General features: G+C 54.4%; 1 protein-coding gene across 5 annotated transcripts; it reads left to right on the top strand.

The window, feature by feature from the left end:
* Positions 1-9,159: 9,159 nt before the first annotated feature.
* Positions 9,160-23,626, top strand: CACNB3 (calcium voltage-gated channel auxiliary subunit beta 3). 5 transcript variants are annotated; one of them, XM_030938414.1, is made up of 15 exons: positions 13,663-13,691; positions 14,353-14,419; positions 14,544-14,661; positions 18,074-18,196; positions 18,411-18,533; positions 18,995-19,110; positions 19,415-19,479; positions 19,696-19,715; positions 19,913-19,993; positions 20,185-20,243; positions 20,410-20,519; positions 21,123-21,274; positions 21,440-21,535; positions 21,655-21,804; positions 22,266-23,626. In XM_030938414.1, the coding sequence occupies exons 3-15, from the start codon at positions 14,608-14,610 to the stop codon at positions 22,578-22,580; spliced, it is 1,464 nt and encodes a 487-aa protein (XP_030794274.1). In that variant the 5' UTR covers positions 13,663-13,691; positions 14,353-14,419; positions 14,544-14,607; the 3' UTR covers positions 22,581-23,626. The 5 variants fall into 5 exon arrangements, with proteins under 5 accessions (XP_010383738.1, XP_010383737.1, XP_010383736.1 ...); XM_030938413.1 differs by having other exon boundaries at positions 13,654-13,691; positions 14,353-14,661; XM_010385436.2 differs by lacking the exons at positions 13,663-13,691; positions 14,353-14,419; positions 14,544-14,661 and adding an exon at positions 9,160-9,273.
* Positions 23,627-23,762: the final 136 nt, after the last annotated feature.

Genomic DNA, 23,762 nt, shown 5'->3' with positions numbered 1-23,762 from the left:
GCAGGAGAATCCCTTGAACCTGGGAGGTGGATGTTGCAGTGAGCCGAGGTTGCACCATTGCACTCCAGCCTGGGCAACAAGAGCAAACTCCATCTCAAAAACAAAAACAAAACTTCTAGGCTGGTCAGGTGCGGTGGCACATGCCTTTAATCCCAGCATTTTGAGAGGCCAAGGCAGGTGGATCATCTGAGGTCAGGAGTTCAAGACCAGCCTGGCCAACAGGATGAAACTCTATTGCTACTAAAACTACAAAATTAGCTAGGCATGGTGGCAGGTGCCTATAGTCCCAGCTACTCGGGAGACTGAGGCAGGAGAATCGCTTGAACCCAGGAGGCAGAGGTTGCAGTGAGCCAAGATCACGCCACTGCACTCCAGCCTGGGCAACACGAGCAAAACTGTGTCCCCAAAATAAATAAATAAATGAATAAATAAATTAAAATGTAAAAATAAATAAATAAATAAAACTTCTAGGCCAAGAGTAATGGCAATCCCAGCATGTTGGTAGGCTGAGGCAGGATGACCTGAGCCCAGAGCTCAAGACCAGCCTGGGTGACATAGTGAAACCTCTTCAGTACAAAAAATACATATATAAATTAGCCACATGTGATGGCGTGAGCCTGTAGTCCCAGCTACTCAGGAGGCTGTGGTGGGAGGACTGCATGAGCTCAGGTCAAGGCTGCTGTGAGGTGTGACTGCACTCCTGCACTCCATCCTGGGCAACAAAGTGAGACCCTGTCTCAAAAAAAAAAAAAAAAACTGCTAAAAAATAATTTATTTTTGCCAGGCGCAGTGGCTCATACCTGTAATCCCAGCACTTTGGGAGGCCAAGGAGGGCGGATCATGACGTCAGGAGATCGAAACCATTTTTAGTAGAGACGGGGTGCCCCGTCTCTGCCCCGTCTCTACTAAAAATACAAAAAAAGTAGCCGGGTGTGGTGTCGGGCGCCTATAGTCCCAGCTACCCGGAAGGCTGAGGCCGGAGAATGTGAACCCGGAAGGCGGAGCTTGCAGTGAGCTGAGATTGTGCCACTGACTCCAGCCTGGGCAACAGAGCAAGACTCCGTCTCAAAAAAAAAAAAAAAAAATCTATTTTTAAAAAACTGTGTTGCAGGAAATTAATGTGTGATAAAGGCTAACTGAAGGGGCCTACTTGAGGGAGGATGAAAACGGAAGCTCTCTTCAAGGCTGTTTTCTCATTGATAAAATGGAGGTAACAGTATCTGCCTTCACAGAGTTGTTAAAGTTCAAATAACATATATATGAAAGGCCCTTTTAAATTGCTATGTATCTGGCCAGGTACAGTGACTCACGCCTGTAATCCCAGCACTTTGGAAGGCCAAGGCAGGTGGATCACTTGAGGTCAGGAGTTTGAGACCAGCCTGGCCAACATGGCAAAACCCTGTCTCTACTAAAAATACAAAAATTAACCAGGCATGGTGGTGCGTGCCTGTAATCCCAACTACTTGGGAGGCTGAGGCAGGAGAATCACTTGAACCCAGGAGGCTGCTGTGAGCCGAGATTGTGCCACTGCACTCCGGCCTAGACAACAGAGCAAGACTCCATCTCAAAAAAAGATTATAAAAATAGGCCAGGCTCTGTGGCTAACCCGTGGAGAAACCTTGTCACTACTATAACTACAAAATTAGCTGAGCATGGTGGTGCATGCCTGTAATCCCAGCTACTCAGGAGGCTGAGGCAGGAGAATCGCTCGAACCTAGGAGACAGAGGTTGCAGTGAGCCAAGATCACGCCATTGCACTCCAGCCTGGGCAACAAGAGCAAAACTCCATCTCAAAAATAATAATAATAATAATAATAATAATAATAATAATATAAATAAATTGCTATGTATCTTCCCATGTGATAAAATATGGAATATTACCTATAATGTACTGGTAGGCAGCTCTGAAATAGCTTCCGATGATCTCTGACTGCTGATATTCAGGCCCTTGTGTAACTCCCACACTCTGGGCATAGGCTGGGTCTAGTGACTCACTTCTAAGAAATAAAACGCAGCAAAAGTGATCAGATGCCATTTGCAAAATTAGGTTACAAAAAGACTGTGACTTCTATGCTCTCTCTCTCTCTTCCTTAAAAGTAGGCTGCCCGCCAGGCATGGTGGCTCATGCCTGTAATCCCAGTAGTTTGAGAGGCCGAGGAGGGCAGATCACAAGGTCAAGAGTTCGAGACCAGCCTGACCAACATGGTGAAACCCTGTCTCTACTAAAAATACAAAAATTAGCCAGGCATAGTGGTGCGTGCCTAATCCCAGCTACTCAGGAGGCTGAGGCAGGAGAATGGCTTGAACCCGGGAGACGGAGGTTGCAGTGAGCTGAGATCGCACCATTGCACTCCAGCCTGGGCAACAAGAGTGAAACTCCATCTCAAAAAAAAAAAAAAAAAGACATTTTGGGGCCAACCAGGGAGATTTAAATATAGACTGGGATTAGATGAAATGAAAATTGGCCGGGCACTATGGCTCACGAATGTAATCCCAGCACTTTGGGAGGCCGAGGCAGGAGGATTGCTTGAGCCCAGGGGTTTGAGACCAGCCCAGGCAACATGGTAAATCCCCATTTGTTATTTTATTAAATAACAGATTAAAAAAAAAAACTAACCAGGCATTGTGGCATGTGCCTATAGTCCCTAGCTACTAGGGAGGCTTAGGTGGGAGGATCTGCCTGTACTATGCTCCTCCCATGCATAATAAAAAGGAATGAAATGCTAATCACTGTGGCATCTGGGTGTGGGGGACTTTCCGGGGAGGTCCCAGTGTGCTGAGCCCATAGAAGGTCAGGGTGGAGTACCCAGCCCACCGACTGTAATGGAAAATAACCCAGGAGGTAGATTCTGAAGATCTGGGTCTGAATCCAGATCCAAGCATTGACTAATTGTGGCCTTTGAGAAGTCATTTAATCTCAGAAGTGGAAGGGACCTAAGAGGTTCTTCCGTGGGTTAGTCACAGGGCAGGTGCCAAAACCTAGGCCACTGACCCTGTGCAGGTTCTTTCCACTACGTGCTGCTTCCCGGTTTATGATATTCTTACCTGCAAAACAACTAACTTTGGTACAGCAATTTACATCTCATGAAGCGCAAGTGTTCCTCTTGAATTCTCACAGAACCTCTTGTTAAGCCACCATTATTCTTTTCCAGTTTTAAAAGTAAGATTGGGAGACCAAGGTGGGCAGATCACAAGGTCAGGAGTTCGAGACCAGCTTGACCAACATGGTGAAACCCCGTCTCTACTTAAAATACAAAAAATTACCCAGGCGTGGATACAAAAAATTACCCAGGCATGGTGGCATACGCCTGTAATCCCAGCTACTCAGGAGGCTGAGGCAGAAGAATTGCTTGAACCCAGGAGGCGGAGGTTGCAGTGGCGAGCCAAGCTCGCACTCCAGCCTGGGCAACAGAGACTCCTTCTAAAATAATTAAAAATAATAATAATAATTATAATAATACATAATAATAAAAAAATAAAAGTAAGAAACAGGTTGTGGGGTCTGGGCAAGGTGGCTCACGCCTGTAATCCCAACTTTTTGGGAGGCTGAGGCAGGCAGATCACCTGAGGTCAGGAGTTTGAGACAAGCCTGGCCAACATAGTGAAACCCCATCTCTACTAAATATATACAAAATTAGGCGGGTGTGGTGGCATGCACCTTTAGTCCTAGCTACTCAGGAAGCTGACCATGAGAACTGCTTGAACCCAAGAGGCAGAGACTATGGTGAGCCGAAATCACGCCACTGCACTCCAGCCAGCCTGGCAGACAGAGTGAGACCTTGTCTGAAAGAAAGAAAAGAAAAGAAAAGAAAAGAAAAGAAAAGAAAAGAAAAGAAAGAGGTTGTATGGGGGCCATGCAGGGAAGGGTGGTTGGAGGGTGAGGGATAAAAGACTATACATTGGGTGCAGTGTATACTGCTTGGGTGACAGGTGCACCAAAGTCTCAGAAATCACCACTACAGAACTTACCCATGTAACCAAAAACCACCTGTTCCCCAAAAACTATTCAAATAAAATAAAAATAGCCCGGGCGTGGTGGTTCACACCTGTAATCCCAGCACTTTGGGAGGCCGAGGCAGGCGGATCATGAGGTCAGGAGTTTGAGACCAGCCTGACCAACAAGTGAAACCCCAACTCTACTAAAAATACAAAAATTAGCTGTGCATGGTGGCAGGAGCCTGTGGTCCCAGCTACTAAGGAGGCTGAGGCAGGAGGATCCCTTGAACCCAGGAGGTGGAGGTTGTAGTGAGCTGACATCACACCACTGCACTCTGGCCTGGGAGACAGAGTGAGACTCCAACTCAAAAAAGAAAAAAAGAAAAAAGAAAAAAAAGAAAGTGAGGCTAGTCCAAAGGTAGTGAGCAATCTGAATTGATTGTTCAGTCAGTTACAGATCAAACTCCTTGTTCTACCTTTGCCCCCTTCTCACTATTGCAATTAACTAGTCTTAAAAAATTCTTTGTAAGTAAAAAATAAAAGTAAGAAACTGAGTTTCTGAGATAATAAATGGCTTGCTCACAACCAGCAAATGACAGAATTAGGACTTGCCCTCTGGTCTTCAGGCTCTAAATCCTGCATTCTTTCCAAGGTGCCAGATGAGGCTTGTCTAGGACCGTGATACTAACTGCACTCCTCACACCACACATGCAAGACCTTATTTGCAGGGAAGGGACAGAGGCCTCTCTGCCCAGAGCATCCCTGAATGACCCTTACTGGTGCTAACTTCAGGTCATTCAAGGAAAACCCCAGACTCCTTCTGGCTCTGTGTTACCCCAGAAGCATATGAGAGTCCGGACATCCAACCCTGGGAAACCACTCCGGTCAAAAGTCTTCCAGTCTCAGGCTGGGCGCGGTGGCTCATACCTGTAATCCCGGCACTTTGGGAGGCTAAGGCAGGCAGATCACGAGGTCAGGAAAGCGAGATCATCCTAGCTAACACGGTGAAAACCTGTCTCTACTAAAAATACAAAAAATTAGCCGGGCATGGTGACGGGTGCCTATAGTCCCAGCTACTCAAGAGGCTGAGGCAGGAGAATGGCGTGAACCCGGGAGGTGGAGCTTGCCGTGAGCTGAGATCGTGCCACTGCACTCCAGCCTGGGAGACAGGGCAAGACTCCGTCTCAAAAAAAAAAAAAAAAAAAAGTCTTCCCATCTCACTTCCCAACCTGGTTGCAACCAAGTGGTTGCCAGCTCCCTCTGTCCTATGACCACCCTCCTGATCCATGATGAGGGGCCACAAGTCTTTGCCAGCCTACCTCCCTGCATCCCAGGAGGCTTCTCTCCAAGGCCCACTTCCTCAACCTTATTTAGTCCCTGCCTCTCCCCAGTATTCTCTTCCCAGGCCCCAGGACTCATACCCCCTTACAGCCGTGAGAAGCACAGTAAGAGGCAATGGTGGGCCCAAGGGGCAGCAGCTGTGAACAGCTAGCACTACGCTGTCTTCAATAATTCATTCCCAGGGAGGTTGCAGGCACCATGCCCTCACCCTGAGCTAGAGATGGCTACCACAGCTCAGATCCTTAAACTGAGAAGGGTGGGAGTCAAGGGTGGGGCAGAGGCTAGTGGGAGCAAGTAGAAAGGTACTCAGCCTGCGGGCCAGACACTGGCACCTCTTTGTTAGAGAGGGGCTCTGATCTAGGCTCAGAGCAGGGATCCTGTGAGATAAAGGAACGCACAAACTGCCGTGAGCTAGAGGGGCAGAGAGGAAGAATCCAAACACATTGCCTCACTCCCACTCCCTCCAGCTGTACGTGCCAGGGTCAGCCTCTTCCCTCACGGCTCTGACCTTCTCAAGGCCACTCTCAGCCTCTTGTCAGCAGCCCCACCCTCCTAAAGGCCCAAGTCCTCTCCGCTCCAGCTGGCATGTTTCAGTTGCCCCTACTTGAGGAACTCTTTCCCCAAAGAACTCCCACCACATGTGCCTGTAATCTGAGTCAAACATCGCAGAACCTCTTCCAAGGATCCTTACCCCCACCTCCATTTCTTTTCAGCCCAGCTTCCCGGATTAACCTCTGATGTTTACAAAGCTTGTAAACGTGTGGGGGTGGAGGAAGGACTTGAACTGACCCCTTGGGCTGTGCTGTGATTCAGAGTCCTAAAGCTTTAGGAGTTTAGCAAGAGCAGTTCCTTGCTTCTAGTGAGGGAGAGAAGGTGGTAAATTCTAGGCCAGCCCCCGCCCTCATAGAGATCCTGCCACCAATGCCCCTTCCTCCATGTGGGGCAGCCCTAGAGTTCCACTCATATTCCAGGCTTATTGCTCACTGCAATCCATTCTGTGAGACTGGAATCACCTATCACGTGCATCAGCAGACCCAGAGGGGAAACTGGGATCTAAGACTAAAAGAAACACATTATCAAGCACCTACTATGTGCTAGGCTGAGCCGGATTCTGGGCAACAAGACATGAAGCCAATCACCTCAGCCTTCTCACCTTCCCCTCCTTCCCAGGTACCAGGAGGAGCCCTCAAATGCACACAGAAGTCATACTGTCTGTCCCAGGGTGAGCAAGAGTTAGGTCCTGAACCCGTAGCTGACTCCCCAGTTCCTCCAGAGGCCTGATTTGGGAAGGAGGGTGCAGTCCTGCTGGGCACTGTCAGCAAGAAACCCTTCAGACATATTTATAGCAAATGCTGCATCAGGGGATGGAATCTGAAAGTGCCTCGAAGCATCAAATAACACCATGAGTCCAGAGCAGAGCCCAGAAAAAGAAGGCACTGCAGCAGGAGGCACTGAGGTTTGATGTTAGAGGAACTTCCCCCAGATGTTACATCTGGAACTGGCAATGGGGATTCCCTGTGGAAGCTACTTCCACAGGATTTTCTCAGAAGAGAAGGGGTAGGTACCTTTTTCTGGTCTAGGTAGAAAAGATAAAAAGGGATGGACATGGTGATCGCTATCTTTGTAGTATACAGACTTTCAAATACCAAGGCCACTAAGCACAGTTGTGCAGATTATGCCTTGCTGAGGAGGCAAATGGAGACTGAAATCCAGTTCTAGATCAGTTACCTCCTGCTGCAGAGCTGTGTCTGTACAGACTAGCCAGAGTGGCTTGCAGGGGCTCTGCCAGATATCCCAAGTCTTAACAATCTGGGGGTCTGAGGACAAGGTCAGCAGGGAGAAGGGATGAAGGCTGCCTGGGAAGCCCTGGGGGCCTGTTTGCTAGAGCTCAGGGCCTATATGGGCCAAGCTAGAGGGCATAGCTCCCCGGAATGGATCCAGGGTAGAGGCCCCTCTCAGCAGGGTGCCCTGCCCAGACACTATGAGGTCTGAGCCAGAGATGAGGGCCCTGAGGGAGTTTGAGTGGGGAGGAAGAGGATATGTGTCTTGGGCAGGCCCTGGAGAAGGATAATCCTGCCAGTCACGTCACAGAGAAGGGCCTGGGAGAGGGCAGTTCTGGGGACCTGGAGGCTGGGCTGCTGGCTCCAGCTCTGAAGTTCCTACCTTCCCTGCCGAGCAAGATGGAGAAGGAGCCTGTGGTCCAGCAGCTGGGGTGGAAATAAGAAAAGTAAGGGGTGTGGAACTGCCCCTGTGCACCTCAGATGTCCTGTGACAGGCTCATGGAGCAGTAATTTTTTTATTTTTATTTTTTTGAGACAGAGACTCTGTCCCCCAGAGTCTGGAGTGCAGTGATACGGTCTAGGCCTGCCTTCTGAGTTCAAGCAATTCTCTGCCTCAGCCTCCTAAGTCGCTAAGACCACAGGCGTGTGCCACCATGCCTGGGGGCTAATTTTTATATTGTTTGTAGAGACAGGATTTCACCACGTTGGCCAGGCTGGTCTCGAACTCCTAGCCTCAAGCGATCTGCCCGCCTCGGCCTCCCAAAGTGCTGGGATTATAGGCGTGAGCCTCGGCGCCAGCCTCAGGGAGAAGTAATTGATATTTCTATTTCAAAGTGGGGGCACGGTGGCTCACGCCTGTAATCCCAGCACTTTGGGAGGCTGAGGCGGGCGGATCACTTGAGGTCAAGAGTTGGAGACTAACCTGGCCAACATGGTGAAACCTTGTCTCTACCAAAAATACAATAATTAGCCAGGCATGGTGGCCCGCCTGTAGCCCCAGCTACTGGGGGGAGAATCGCTTGAACCCGGGAAGCGGAGGTTGCTGTGGGCCAAGGATCGCCACTGCACCCCGGCCTACGCGACGGAGTGAGACTCCGTCTCGAAAACAAATAAATAAATAAATAAAAATAAAGTGGAAGGTGGAGAGATGCTTTCTAGGCTATAGGTTCAGGCAGAGAATGTGGAGGGAGAGAAGGAGAGAAGGAGCGGGAAGCCAGGGACAACGGCTTGCCTGGACCAACATCCCCTCTCCCCGCACCTCCCTTCTCCTATGGAAACTTAAGCTGCCGCAGGGCCCAGAGGAGCTAGTCCATTAGCTGTGGTCAGCAGGGGAGTGTAGGTGGGGAGGGCCCTCTCTCCCTCCAGGTCTTCTTGCCAAATGAAAGGCAAAGCGTTTACTCCCTCTACTAGAGTCAAAACAAAACAAAACAAAACCATAAAAACCTCCACGCACATTTTTAACACACACACATAACCTCTTTCTCTCCTCTGAATGGTCGAAGCTGAGCAACTTGGGGATGGGTGGGTGGTAGGGGCTCCCTGATCCACTAGACTAGACTGCAGAGGGAGTAGGGGAGGAGATGCCTTCCCAAAGCACTTTCCAGGTTAAATCCAGCCCCGGGAGGAGCCGGGAGTGGAGAGAGAATTTACTCTCCCCCAACTTAGCTCCCTCAGAAATAGGGGTAAGTGCAGGGTCAGCTGAGCAGAGAGGAACAATCTCCCGAGATCCCAGGGATGGGAGCATTGAGGGGAGGGGTTCGGAGAACTCCCAGGGGAAGTGGGTTAAAAGAAGGGCCGGGAAGAAGGGTAGGACGCCCTCCACTGGAAAGGGGAGAGAGTTCTAGTTAATGCCGAGAGGAAGTTGGGGACCTGGGTCAGCGTGTGTCTGTCTCCATGAAGGGGGTCCGTCGCTCCCCGCCCCAGGTGCTGTCTTTGGTCTGGAAAAGGGTCCAGCATGGGGGCGTTGAGGATGTGAAGGGACCAATGAGCGGTCTGTCCGCTCAGAAGGGTCCAGAGAGAGAGCCAACTGGGACTACACCCCCGCTCCCCCTTCCCCCGCCAGAACTTGGGCTTGTCCTGTTTGACGCACCCGCAGAAAGGGGCGGGAGGGGTACTGACCCGAGGAGCGGTCCCGCGACTCTGTACTCCCTGCTGCCCAGTCCCGGCCAGGACGCTGCCCGGCTTAGTTGGGGAGCCCCTCGAGACCAGGATGGAGGTAGGGACGGGCTAGGGTCCCGGAGGGGCACGGGTGTCTCGAAGCTGCCCTACGGGGTGGGGATAAGTAGAGGGCAGCCTGGGGTCTCCTACTGGGGGTCTCGAGATGGGACTGCAGTTCCTGGAGAAAGGAGGGGGAGAGGGGTTCGTCCTGGGCTTGGGCGGTGTCTGGATCCAGGGTGCGTCCCCTCTGCTCTGGCCCGAGCAGCGCCGCCTGCTGGCAGGGCCGGACTCCGCGGCCCCGGGACCGGACTCCAGGCGGTGCCGCCACCTGGAGGGCGCGTGCAGCCGCCGGGCCAGCGAACCCAGGGCGCTGCAGCCGGTCTAGAGGGAGCCGCGTCTCTTGGCCTCGCCCTTCCCCTTCGCGGAGCTGAGACCCGGGGCACCAGAACCCGGGAGAGAGGAGAGACAGCAGAGACTCCGCGGGCGCGGGGCGATCCCAGCTGGGCTGTCTCCACAGGGATGCCGATCCCGCTGGAGACACAGGGCCGAGCCGGGGAGGGGTAGATGGGCGCCCTGACGCTTGGGAAGGCGAGCCGAGCACCAGCACTCTTGCTTTTCGGTCCTTTTCCCCGCCGAGGTCGGGGTCGCAGTCGCTGCCGGAGGATGGGCGCCCAGCGCGCAGAGCAGGGCCGGGAGGGCGCAGAAGCTTCCGCCAAGAGCTCAGGTGCTGGGGCAGCCCTGGAGCTGTTCCTGCCCTTCTGCTTGCGGCGGCGGAAGCTCCAGAGACCCTACCCTTTCTCGGGAGGACTTTAGGGAAGAAGCAGAGGGGCAGGGGAAGCTGAGGAGCGAGGGTGTGACGTGGGGATGGAAGGACAGTGGGAGGCACACGGAAAAACAGAACGGAGACCTTAGGAGAGACGGAAGTGGAGAGAGAGGCTGGGCTGAAAGTCAGGGAGAGCCAGAGACTGACAGAGGCGGTGAGAAAGGAAGGGAGAGGGAGGGAGGGAGGAGGGAGGAGAAAGAGGGAGGGAACCAGGAGAGAGGGAAGGGAGCAGGCGGCGAAGCCGGGCGGGCGTGGGGCGAGGCCAGGCGTGCAGGCGGGAGCAGCGTGCAGAGCAGCGGCCGGGTTCTGCTCCCGCCTCGGAGCCCCTGGCCCGGGGGAGGGGGAGAGGCCGCTAGCCTGGTCTATGTCTTTTTCTGACTCCAGTGCAACCTTCTTGCTGAACGAGGTAACCGTGGTGGGGGGAGGGGGTCGTGGGAGGGGGGGTTCCCCACTGGATGGGAGGAGAGCTCCGCTCCAAGCTAGGAAGGGGGCATGCGTTTGGGTGAGACTGCACCGATGGGGAGGGAGGGAAACCGGACGAAGTGAGACCAGGGGTGGAAGAGGCACCGGGTTAGAGAGGAGGGAGTGGCCAGAGCTGGCAGCTTCCTAGTACTGGGATTGGATGGGAGGAGAGGACTGACCGGGAAGCCAGAAAAAAGGGGCTAGATTACAAGAAGGGCTCTGCCAAGCTCCCCTAGTGCCTGTCCCCGAGTTCCCTAGCAGCCAGAATGGTAGGGGCCTCTATCTGGTCCAGATCTTAAAAACTGCTGGGGAGGATTCTTTAAGTCTTCCCAAAAGGCCTAGCTTCTGCCTCAGTTTCCCCATTCAGTGCCCAGGGACTGGGATCTGCCCAGCTTCCTGGTGCACTTACAGGAGAAGCTAGAATATATTCTGAAACCTCCCAAGAACTCCAGCTCCCAAACCTGATTATTCAGGGTTTTCCTCTTATGTCTTGCTTCCATGACTTGGGTACCTGCCAGCTGCCAGTCTAACAACTCTCTCCTAGAAAGAATCAGCAGGAGGATCCTCTCCCCGATCCTTTATTGCCCTCAGCTCTCTCCCTTTATGCCCAGGTATGAAAAAGAAAAGAGGTTAGCGCTACATGGATACTGACAGGCACATGTCATGTCACAGGACAAGAAGTCACCAAGTTGGCATTAGAACTGGAGTAGGCAGATGTGGGTGAGAGGAGAAAGGAAAGGGGCATTGGGTAGCAACCCAGAGATATGAGGAGAAGGAAGGAAGTTCTGAAGCTCCTGCAGGACCCAGGGGAAGGGCCAGGTATGAGGAACTTGAACCCATCTCCTGGGGATGGTTGGCATGGCAACACATGCCTCAGGAGCAGACTTAGACAACCTTGTGGCAGGAGATTACAAGGAGTGTGAGGAAGGAGTGCTGCCCATGGCAGATCCGCTGTTACCTACAGCCCCAGGACCTTCTGTGGGTGGGAGAGTCCCAAAAGGAGAGGCCAAGAGAGTGGATGCAGGAATGGGAAGAGAAGCAGCTGCCTCCGCCACTGCTTTCTTCATCAGAACCATCTCCCAGGAGAAAAGCACCTTGAGGGTCTTACTCTCTGACACCTCTCTGGGCCCCTGAAAGACAGAAGGAATTGAAAAGAAAGGATGAAAGAGGGGGATACAAGGAATACTGAGTAACTGGATGAGGGCACAAAAGTGGGCAGTGTCTGGGAACTTCCAATACGAATCCAGTATATGACCAAACCCCAATTGGTGCTGGACTCAGGAGAGGCAACTGTGAAAGCTGACTGCCTCCCCCAATAGCGACGTCCCTTCAGCCACAGGGGCTGTAACAAAGTTGTTTGTTAAACCCAGGATGAGGAAGGTGCTGGGCAGGGCTACTCTGGGCCACCCACAGTAGACAGACTAAAGATGTCAGTCTGAAGATGAAGCCTCTTCTTTTTCTTGCTAAGATAACACCGATAAGTGACACAGGTGGGAAGCCGCTTGGTTTGGGTGGGCTTTCTCTCTCCCATGCACAGTGCCTTCTACCATAAATCTTATTAAGCTATGTCAGAGTTTTGGATGTCTGATTCTCCTCAAGCCTAGGAGGGATGAGCAGATTGCTGAACTCCCGGATGTGAGAAATTGGGAAAGGAAAAGGACTGAGCTCAGGGCCAAGGGCATGGGCACCAGGGGGCCTCCAAGTGTACCCCTGTCTATGGACGTCCTCCTTGTGGGGCACAAAGGTAGGCAGTCAAAAATCAAAGAAGGAATTTTGCTCAGGAGATGAAAAAAGGAGAGAGCTCAAATAGGTGGATCTTTGGGGAAAGTTTCCTCGATATAAGGGCTGCGGCTCTCTTACCTCAAATCTCAGTGTTCCTGTGAAGGAGACTGAGTGGTGCAGAGTGGTACAAGCCCTTCTGCTGAGGGGAGAATCTGGCCTTACCCTAGTGACTCTGAGGAGACTGGCCCTTTCCTCTCCCAATCCCAGTGTAGCCAGGATCCCACCCACAACTATCCCCTACCACCACCCTCTGGTTTCTCTCCCCTCCCTTTAGGCTCACCTAAAACAGCCCCTTTCTGACCCAGTTCCCACGGATGCCTTGGCACTGTCTGGCACGATCCTTGGCAGGGAAGTGGGGAAGGGAACCCCCATCCTGGCCGGACTAAGACGAAATCTATCTGTGCAACAGGTGTGGGGAGGCCTACCCAGCTCACGGAAAGTTCCCCCCTTCTCAAGGGCTAGGCAACACCGCCTTTGCCGCAGCGTTCCCGTACTGAGGGGGCCGGGCACCTGTTGGGGCAGGAGTTGCCGTCCTGGCATTAGCCTGGGGGCACTAAGCCCATTCCTCCCCGGGACTACTGCGGGGTTTGCTTTCGGAGCCTCCGGGACGCACGGGCCCAGACCCGCACTGCTGTCGCCTGGGACCCCTCCCCCGTCTGCCGCTTGTTCCCGCGCCTCTTCTGTCTCCCAGGGTCTCCCCATTTTCCTGTCCTCCTCGTCCTCCCTCTGCCTCTCTCTCTCCGGCTTCCTCGACACCTGCGCCCTCTCCTGTCTCCGCCCGGGTCGCGTCTTCCTCGCGGTCTCAGCGCCCCCTCCCTCCCCCGCCGCAGCCCTTTGTTTCCCGGCGGAGTAGTTCCTGGGTTGCCGAGCGTCTCTGTCTCCGCATCTCTCCTCGCCCCGCCTCCTCCCTGCCTGGATCCGCCCCGCCCGCAGCCTCTCCTCCCCTTCCTCCCTGCCGCCAAGGCCCCGTAGGTGCTCGGGGACCCACCTTCCACCCAGCACGGGTCCGTTCCCCTCTCCCGGCCTGGCCCGGGCTCCCCGGTGGCCGCCACCCCCGCCTTCTCCCAGGGAGGGGGTCAGGTGGGCGGGCACTATTGTTGTAGGAGCGGGCGCCAGATTCCTCAGCCGCGCTCGGGGTGGGACCGGCTGGGTTTGGGGGGGTGGGGTGGGGGGAGCGGTGATTTGAGCTCCGAGCAGCTGGTCTTCGCGGCTCGCTCCCTCCTTCGCGCTCTCTCGCTCCCCGCCGCCGCCCGCAGGGCTGCGGGGCTCCGTGGCATCTCCCGGGCGCGGCCCGCAGTCCTCGCCCCTGCCTCCGGGCCGCTCCCGCCCCCGGCGCCGCTCGCTTCCCCCACCCGGACTCCCCCATGTATGACGACTCCTACGTGCCCGGGTTTGAGGACTCGGAGGCGGTGAGTGCCCACGGTGAGGGTGGGGGCAGGGAAGTTGGGGTGACACCTCCTCTCCCTTCAACCCTTCCCCCAGTTCAGGACTTTGAAAAACGCCTCAGTGGCAGGGCAGGGTGTGTAGGGGGGCGCTCTAAAAACGTGGGGAGATGGATTTTCATGCCAAGCGCTCCCTAGCGACCCAGACTCAGACCCTGGGGCATCGGGTGTGTGCAGAGAGGGGGCAGTATAGGGAAAGGGCTCAAGCAGGTGGCTCCACTGCCCAGGAAAGAGGGGTGGGAGGAGGCAGGGCTGGGGGCCGAGGGCACAGAGGCTCTGGAGAGGGAACACGCCAAGTCTGGAGTTCCAAATTCTGGATTTCTGGGGTCTGAACACAGCAGCTAGGAGAGCCGCCGAGGTAGTTGGGGAGGCAGACATTCCGGACCTCTTGTGCCTCAAGCAAACAACACATTAGGGAGCTGAGAGGACACCAGGGAGCCAGGGACCAGCCTCTTTAGACAGAGGGATCCTAAAACTTGAGGAGCTCCATTATTCCCTTCTGCCCTCTCCATCTCTGCGCATTGCCTCATCTCCTCACCCTTTCTTTAGCCCAGTTTCTCTCTCAGGCTGAAACCTGGGCACCCAGCACATGGGTAGGCCAGGTGACTGAGCCCCATCCATTCCACAGCCCCCTGCTGAGGCTTCCTCTGAGCAGCGGGCATCCTGAGCTCTTGCCCAGCATGGAGGGCCTGGAGGTGAGGCCAGAGGAGTTGAGGGCCTGGGGATGGAGAGGATGCGCTTTGCTCAGAGAAACAGGCAACCAATAAATATTTAATTCTCCTCTTTGCTTTTATCTCCTGACCCACTGAGACAAATCAGCTCATTAAGCAGTGATTCCCGGAGCTCAGACAGCAGGGAGAGTGCCTGGAAAGATGGGGCAAGAATGCGGAGCAGCTGCTCAGACCCTTGGAGCTGCCAGCTTTCCCTCAAATGTCCTGTAAGAAGGCCTCCTTAGGAGTGGATCACTAGGTGGCTTGGAAGGGGACCCAATAGGTTGGAGCACCCCTGGGTCGGAAAGAGGAGTATGTTCCATTCTTCTCCCATCACTTGCTGCCAGGCCCAGGATAGATGAGTGCTGATGCTCAGAATAGGCAACTGTCCGTTTCTGAGACTGGGTTCCTTCTGGGCCCAATTCTCCATGGGGCCTCTGGGATAATTATATTGCTGCTAAAGCAGATCATTTTCAAGGCTCTGGTGGACACCTCTTTCTGACAGTTGAAGGAACAGCTGGTATAGCCCAGGGTGCCAAGGTGAGCTTGAGAACAAACCTCTCTGGGGCTGGAGGGCCCTAGGAGGTTCTTCCCATCCCTGGTGAGAAGGCAAGGGCTATTGCAAGGAACAGACTGACATGTGGATGGTGTTGGAGGGCAGCCTGCTGACCCATTGCTCCCTCCCATCTCTCTCTGGCTCCTGATCACCCTCCCCCACTTCCCTTTCTCTTGCCTGGCTCCTTGCTCTCCCTGAGGCCCCCTCTGAAGCAGTAGGAGGGAGATCAGGCTCTAAATAAATCCAACGGCTCATCTCCCTCCTCTCCTTCCCCCGTGCCAGGCAAGAGAGGAGCTGCAGCCTGCCCACACACTCACTAGGCAAGGGGGGCACCACCAGGGCACTGTGCCAACTCCTGGCAGCTCCAAAGTACTGACACTCTGGCTCTTTTGGCGTAGCAGGGTACAGGAAAGGTAAGACCCTAGATCATGCCTGGCAGGGCAGCCCTGGCCTCCCCAAGTAATACCAGAGCACGAGAGATGAGTTAGCCTGGAGGACTTGGGAGTAATGGAGAGGGGCTTCCATTCTGAGCACAACTCATTAAATGTTTAGGGAGAGATCCTGCGATTCCCATCCCAGGGTGAGAGGTCAGGTAACCCCAGATGCCCCAGGCGTTATTACTACTAAATTAGGCCGCAAGGTAGCTCAGGCCTGTAATCCCAGCGCTTTGGGTGGCCGAGCCAGGCGGATCACTTGAGGTCAGGAGTTGGAAACCAGCCTGGCCAATATGGTGAAAGCCCATGTCTACTAAAAATACAGAAATTAGCCTGACATGGTGGTGCATGCCTGTAGTCCCAACTACTCAGGAGGCTGGGGCAGGAGAAATGCTTGAACCCTGGAGGCAGAGGTTGCAGTGAGCCAACATCACGCCATTACACTCCAGCCTGGGCATCACAGTAAGACTCCGTCTCAAAAAAAAAAAAATTACTAAATTAAACCAGGCACAGAGACTCATGCCTATAGTCCCAGTGCTTTGCGAGGCTAAGGTAGGAAGATGGCTTAAGCCCAGGAGTTTGAGACCAGCCTAGGCAAAATAGCAAGATCCTGTCTCTACAAAAAACTAGTAGGCATGGTAGTGCATGCCTATAGTCCTAGCTACTCAGGAGACAGGAGGATCGCTTGAGCCCAAGAGTTCAAGGCTACAGTGAGCCACGATTGTGCCACTGCACTCCAGTCTGGGCGACAGAGCAAGACCTATCTCTAAGTAAATAAATAAAATAATAAAAATAAAGATTACTAAATTGGGCTGAGAGTCTGGAGCACAGGCAGAAAAGGTCAGACTCCTCTTTTAGCATGGTGCTGGGCTTCTGGGAGGTACCCGATGTATCTGTACCAAAGTGAGTGGTCATCTGCCTTGCCTTCTGCCTCCCAGCCTATTGGCCCCTGTCTGGTCGCTTCAGATACCAACATCCCACAGAGGTTTCTCTTGTGTCCTAAGACCCCTAGGAAGGCGGTCCCTCACCCTGTGCCAAGATTATTTCTGGGGTTCAACCCCCACTTTTCCTGCTGCCATCCAGCCTCATTTTGTTCTCAGGAGAAATGAGGGACAGCCAGCAGACTCTACTCTTCTGTAAAACGAAAGATCTTTCCCCCTTGTGCTATCTTCAGGCCTTTGGTGTACTATAGACACTGTCTTTAGCCTAAGGCTCGAGAGCCTGGGCTGACCCCTAGCTGAACAGCCCTCTTGCCCAAGGCAGGGTGGGGGTAGAGGGCACAGTGGACAGCAGGTATGTGATTTTGCCTTCTCCTCTGAGAGTCTGGTCTCTGCTGCCTTCTGTAGGTGGTCGTGCCCAGTGAGCTTGAGAGAATATTCCTCCACCCAAGGACATTCTAAAGCCCCTTCCCCTATACACACACACACTCCTGCATGAACCCCTTATTTAGGCTTATCCCTTCTCTCTGCCACTGGCATCTCAGAATTGTGGGAAGTATTACTTGAGGCTTCTCCCCACAGAGAGGGAATACTGAGGCAGGAAACGAAAGACTCTTTCCCTAGGCAGAGGAGGAAACCCAGACATCCTAACCTCTGGGCTCTTGTCTTGAAGTCCAGCATCCCTTCCTCATTTGTGCCTCTCCCTCATGGCCTTGAAGCTGAGCTCTGTGACCCTCAAATGCACCCTCATTGCCTAAGACCTTTCCTATGGGCAGGACTCAGAGACTCTCCTTGCTCATGTTACCCACTCCCCACATCCCCAGGGTCCTGCTCCATAGCTGAGTTGCCTGACAGTAGCATAGCCTTCTTCTAGGGCCAATGTCCCCTGGGCCTGGGAAAGGACTGGGGAGATGTAGGCCAAGTGGTAGGCATGGCCCAACCTCACCTGCGTCCAGGGAGACAGCTTTGTGTTCTTCTCAGTCTGTGTCTTGTTTGCTGCCTACATCTGGCCAGTTGCCCCAGCAGGTGTGGGAGGAAGAAAAGTAGGGGGTGGGGAGAGCAAAGGGGAGGTAACTTCTAGGAGTTACTACTAAAGAGGAGGCAGCTTTGTGTCCTCCTCTTCACCCTGGAAGGGTAAGGGCTCACCATTTGAGAGCCTTCAGAGCCTTGTTGGAGTAGGGAAAGTGGGATCTTAGGGGGCAGATGGCTGGATCCCCACACTCAGGACTGGTGCTGTGCCAACCAGCGTCTCTTGACTGTTACTGCTGGCTGGACTCCTGCCAGGCATCTTAAAGGGATGATGTCCAGGCTGCTCTTTGCAGGCTGCTGTGAACAAGAGGGCTGGGTCTCCTGGATCCAGAATCATTTGTAATACATCATCTTCAGCACTCCTCCCTTCCCTCAGCTCAGAGGACATGTTAGAGGGGAGAAAAGGGAGGAAAGAGAGAAGTGAAGGTTCTATTCAAAGCTGTAGTATTAATAGGCTTGGGGGAGGAGGGGCCCAGATCTTTGCACCTATAGATGGGGCCAGCTTTCCTGTAGCCTCAGAGGCACCAGGGCCCTTCTCAGGGGATAGGAGGGGCCATAGGGACCCAGCCACCCCCTTCAGATGGAGAAACGGCAATAGAGGCAACACTGTAAGGTGAGGAGGGTGCCTCCATAGCGTCCTTCACGCCGGAGCCTGGGAGTCACAGCCTGTTTCCCAACCCAGGGTTCAGCTGACTCCTACACCAGCCGCCCATCTCTGGACTCAGACGTCTCCCTGGAGGAGGACCGGGAAAGTGCCCGGCGTGAAGTAGAGAGCCAGGCTCAGCAGCAGCTCGAAAGGGCCAAGGTATAATTTCTGGGCATGGGGCAAGACAGGAGGCCAAACTAGGTGGAAACCTGCACTTGGTCCTAAGTCCCAAGGGTTCCTTGGGCAAGATGTCCTTGAGCGTGAGAGGGTGCGTGTGAGGGGCAGAGGCCACGGCCTTCTGCTGTTGGGGCACTGAAGCTGGAAGGGGTGCTCCGAGGCTTCTCTCACTTGCACTAATGGCCAAATTCTCCAGCACAAACCTGTGGCATTTGCGGTGAGGACCAATGTCAGCTACTGTGGCGTACTGGATGAGGAGTGCCCAGTCCAGGGCTCTGGAGTCAACTTTGAGGCCAAAGATTTTCTGCACATTAAAGAGGTGATCGACCCCCGTGCTCTAACACTTCTAAGCCTCTGACACTTCATTTTCTTGCTCTTGCCCCAGATCCCAATGCTTCTTACTTCAGTCCTCAGTCTAATTCCCCAAGCTAATCAGCTCTTCTCCTTAACAGACACCTGTCCACCCCTCATATCTAAGACCTCATCCCCAGGGTCTCCATCCTTCTGAGACCTGGCTTGGGCCTCAGTCTCCATGTCCATCAAGTGAGCAGTTAGATTAGCTGCCTCCGAGGTCCCCATGACAGCTGCAGTGCCTCAGTCAGAAATCCTGGGTGGCCCAAACTTGGCTGCCCTTTCCCCTGGCCCCTTCTGCCCACCGCCCCTTGCATTGCATTCCTTAGACCAGCTCAGTGACTGCCTCGCTGGCTTCTTCACATTGAAGAACCAGGACTTGGGCAGGGCGCTCCTCTCACCACTCCTTCCTGCTCCACCCACCCCCAGAAGTACAGCAATGACTGGTGGATCGGGCGGCTAGTGAAAGAGGGCGGGGACATCGCTTTCATCCCCAGCCCCCAGCGCCTGGAGAGCATCCGGCTCAAACAGGAGCAGAAGGCCAGGTGAGAGTTGGGCTGTGACTCAGCAAACACACCCCGAACACTTAAACTGTACCCACAGGACACGTCGTCATGCATGCCACACACATGCATATCCCCCTGAAATACACATGCACAAATGCTCGGCTCTACACACTCACACTAAACAAAACTACAAACACACACACGAATGCACACATATTGCATGTACACCTGTCTCACTAGATAAACCATATGGAAATGTGTACAATTATTAAATAATGCATAGAACATACGTACACAGCGACACATTCTTCTCTCCCTCTCTCTCGCCTCCCTTTCTTCTCAGGAGATCCGGGAACCCTTCCAGCCTGAGTGACATTGGCAACCGACGCTCCCCTCCACCATCTCTAGGTAGCCTCCCCTCAACCCACCCATTTTGGGTAGCTGGGTAGCTAAGACACAGGGAAAGGGGGGATTCTGCCCAAGTGAACTGTGTGGGAAGGGGTTTTGTGGAGGGATCAGAAGGGGTGGGGAGAAGCCAGTATCTCCCTGGGGATGGGGATACCGTGCCCCCAGGGACCTTTCCCCCTTCACCAACTTTAATCTTGTATTTCCTTTTCCGAAAAGCCAAGCAGAAGCAAAAGCAGGTGAGTCAAGGAACGGGACCTGGGCTGGGGGGGGATCATGGCTTATGGCTCTGGGGACAGTGTTCTAGGCAGTCATTGTTGGAGGGCAGAACAGAGAAGGGAGGGAGCCCAGAACCTCTGGATCTGCCTTGACACCAACCAGGCATGAGACAGGCACCAGGGCCATGGTTTCTCCTGACCTCATGTCCATTCTGCAGGCGGAACATGTTCCCCCATATGACGTGGTACCCTCCATGCGGCCTGTGGTGTTGGTTGGACCCTCTCTGAAAGGTTATGAGGTGAGGGAAGGTCCTTGACCCCAAAGAGTCACCTCTACCAAGCCTGCCACAGGAAGTCCCTAGGGAAAGTGGAAGGGGTCTATCTCCTCCCTCCAGGGTCTGTATGTGGAGGACGTCCACTCTGGGGCCATGCGTGGGGAGGCTGCCTCTCTCCAAAAGGGCCCTTCATCAGTGCCGTGTCCACCCACCAGGTCACAGACATGATGCAGAAGGCTCTCTTTGACTTCCTCAAACACAGATTTGATGGCAGGTAAGCTGCCCTGGCCTGAGGTGGCCTGAGAACCAAGGAGAAGCTCATGGCCTACTTCCAGATGCTGTAGCAAGTCTTCTCTAAGGGAAGAGTTAGTGGGAGCTGGGTAAGGAGAGGCTGAGGCACAGGTTTAGAAGCTAGCTGGGATTCTCCATTCCCACCCCAGGATCTCCATCACTCGAGTCACAGCCGACCTCTCCTTGGCAAAGCGATCTGTGCTCAACAATCCTGGCAAGAGGACCATCATTGAGCGCTCCTCTGCCCGCTCTAGCATCGGTGAGAAGTCCCTGCCACCTGCTTCTGTGCCCACTCAAGCACCAGTGAGAACCCCCTTCCTCCCTTTTCTTTCTTTTTTTTTTTTTTTCTGAGATGGAGTCTCACTCTGTCGCTCAGGCTGGAGTGTAGTGGTGAGATCTCGGCTCACTGCAACCTCCACCTCCTGGGTTCAAGCAATCTTCCCACCTCAGCCTCCTGAGTAGCTGGGACTACAGGTGCCCACCACCATCCCTGGCTAATTTTTGCATTTTTAGTAGACACAGGGTTTGGCCAGGCTGATCTCGAACTCCTGACCTCAAGTGATTGGCCCACCTGGGCCTCCCAAAATGCTGGGATTGCAGGCATGAGCCACCATGCCTGGCCCCTCCTCCTTTTCTCTTCCTTGCCTCCTTGTCTTTCTGCCCCACTCCTCTACCTGCCCCCAGGATTGGCAAGAACACACCCCTCCTCCTCAATTCCCATTCCTCTGCCTGCCCAGGCTTCGATGAATGCCCTTTTCCTCCAATTCCTTCCTGTCCACCATTTGGGAGCCCTCAAAGCCTGCTGGAGTGAGCAGTGGGCAGAGCTCCTGGTGAGCACTGCTGCTGCTGCCTCCCTCCGTAGCGGAAGTGCAGAGTGAGATCGAGCGCATATTTGAGCTGGCCAAATCCCTGCAGCTAGTAGTGTTGGACGCTGACACCATCAACCACCCAGCACAGCTGGCCAAGACCTCGCTGGCCCCCATCATCGTTTTTGTCAAAGTGTCCTCACCAAAGGTAAGTCAGCTGGGGTCATGGAGGAGGCCCACAGGGCTACCCTACTAGAATGTAGGATGACTCTGAGTCATCCTCCCCTGCTACTGATGCCACAAGTGGAGGAAATGCCTAGCTCTACCCAGAGTCCTGAGAGACTCCAGGCCTAGCTCTGCCCTCCCTGCTTAGGTACTCCAGCGTCTCATTCGCTCCCGGGGGAAGTCACAGATGAAGCACCTGACCGTACAGATGATGGCATACGATAAGCTGGTTCAGTGTCCACCGGTGAGTGCCTGGGTCAGCTGCTTTTGTGCCCACTCCCCCAGGGCTGCAGCAGTGACAGAGATGGGTTGGGGGCTGCTGCTGAGGGGAAACCAATGTTGCGCCTTCCTCCCCCTCCTCAGGAGTCATTTGATGTGATTCTGGATGAGAACCAGCTGGAGGATGCCTGTGAGCACCTGGCCGAGTACCTGGAGGTCTACTGGCGGGCTACGCACCACCCAGCCCCTGGCTCTGGACTTCTGGGTCCTCCCAGTGTCATCCCCGGACTTCAGGTAACCATTTCCAGTGGGCAGAGATGCTCAAGCTAAGCCAGCCAAAGCACTGCCCCTCCCTGCTCAGAGGACTGTCCTTGGCCTCCAGTTCAGCATGCCAAAGGATTATAGAACTCTCAGCTCTGCTGTACAGAGCTAGTGCAGACGGGCAAAGGAGCTTCCTGAGGAGAGAGGGAATCAATCAATGAGATGGATACATCAGAGATTAGTTTCCTGGGGGTCAAGAGAAACACAATCTCCAAATCTTCTCCCAGGCTGCCTTGAAGGCAGAGCCTGAATTTTGCGGGAGTCGAAGCTCCAGTTTTCTCTCTCGGAAGAGGAAAAATGCTCCAGCATGCTTCTTCCTTGCACTAATTCCTGTACCAGGGAATTGAGAGTTGAGAGGGGAAGAATCTCGCACCTTACCAGAGGACAAGGTGAGGTCTGTACTGCCTCACTCAGAGCTGTTGTGTGGCCCCCAGAACCAGCAGCTGCTCGGGGAGCGTGGCGAGGAGCACTCTCCCCTCGAGCGGGACAGCTTGATGCCTTCTGATGAGGCCAGCGAGAGCTCCCGCCAAGCCTGGACAGGATCTTCGCAGCGAAGCTCCCGCCACCTGGAGGAGGACTATGCAGATGCCTACCAGGACCTGTACCAGCCTCACCGCCAACACACCTCGGGGCTGCCTAGTGCTAACGGGCATGACCCCCAAGACCGGCTTCTAGCCCAGGACTCGGAGCACAACCACAATGACCGGAACTGGCAGCGCAACCGGCCTTGGCCCAAGGATAGCTACTGACAGCCTCCTGCTGCCCTACCCTGGCAGGCACAGGCACAGCTAGCCGGGGGGCCCACTCCAGGCAGGGTGGCGTTAGACTGGCATTAGGCTGGCATTAGGCTCAGCCCCCAAAACCCCCTGCTCAGCCCCAGCTTCAGGGCTGCCTGTGGTCCCAAGGTTCTGGGAGAAACAGGGGGCCCCCCTCACCTCCTGGGCAGTGACCCCTACTAGGCTCCCATTCCAGGTACTAGCTGTGTGTTCTGTATCCCTGGCACCTTCCTCTTCTCCCACACAGGAAGCTGCCCCACTGGGCAGTGCCCTCAAGCCAGGATCCCCTTAGCAGGGGCCTTCCCACCAGACTCAGGGAAGGGATGCCCCATCAAAGTGACAAAAGGGTGGGGTGTGGGCACCATGGCATGAGGAAGAAACAAGGTCCCTGAGCAGGCACAAGTCCTGACAGTCAAGGGACTGCTTTGGCATCCGAGGGCCTCCAGTCACCTCACTGCCACATATTAGAAATGAGACAATCAAAGCCCCCCCCCGGGGTGGCACACCTATCCATCTGCTGGGGTGGGGCATCCACATCCAAGACTGGAGCAGCAGGCTGGCCACACTCGGGCTAGAGAGAGCTCACAGCCGAAGCTCTTGGAGGGAAGGGCTCTCCTCACTCTGCCAGGAAGCTTCTTAACATGTGACAGGACCAGGGGCCAAGAGCATGGTGAAGCCAAGTGGCAGACGGGAGCTAACCTGGATGGGGGTTTGGGGAAGGAGGGTGTGTGTAGCAGAGAACTTATGGGGGCCTCCTTGCCTTTCTCATTCTTTTGCCCTGCATCCTGTCATTTCTGTTCTTGTCCCTCATACATCCTGGGAGAACCGGGCTCCAGACTTGGTTCCCTGACTCATAGCTGCTGCTTGTTAGGTTAGGGTTAGATGGGGAGAGACAGGGCACAGAGGACCTGTCTCCCTGGCTACTCTCGCCTTATGGCTCTAGTGTGTGACCTACAGAGCATGCTCCACAAGCCCCTGCCTCACCTCACTGTCATCACTAATAAACATCATGCACAGTCCCTCAGGCTTCTGTTCTGTCTGTGATGCGGCCCAAGTCTGGTGGAGGGAAAGATGTGTTCGGGCCGCCCTTCTCTCAGAGAATCTGTCCAGCGGGAAGGGGACAAAGGCAGAGCTGGGGAGGCACTCTACTCCCAG

Source organism: Rhinopithecus roxellana, chromosome 10 (assembly GCF_007565055.1).
Source record: "Rhinopithecus roxellana isolate Shanxi Qingling chromosome 10, ASM756505v1, whole genome shotgun sequence".
In the NCBI taxonomy this organism is placed as follows: domain Eukaryota; kingdom Metazoa; phylum Chordata; class Mammalia; order Primates; family Cercopithecidae; genus Rhinopithecus; species Rhinopithecus roxellana.
Note: the sequence above shows the minus strand (reverse complement) of the source record. Positions and strands in the feature narration are given on the sequence as shown.

Excerpts from the sequence above, each read along its gene's own strand:
- CACNB3 (XM_030938413.1), top strand. The coding sequence starts at position 14,608 with ATGCGGAGCAGCTGCTCAGACCCTTGGAGCTGCCAGCTTTCCCTCAAA. Across the intron at positions 14,662-18,073 it reads AGCTTTCCCTCAAATGTCCT|GGTTCAGCTGACTCCTACAC; the intron begins GTAAGAAGGCCT and ends TTCCCAACCCAG. Across the intron at positions 19,994-20,184 it reads CCTCTCTGAAAGGTTATGAG|GTCACAGACATGATGCAGAA; the intron begins GTGAGGGAAGGT and ends TCCACCCACCAG.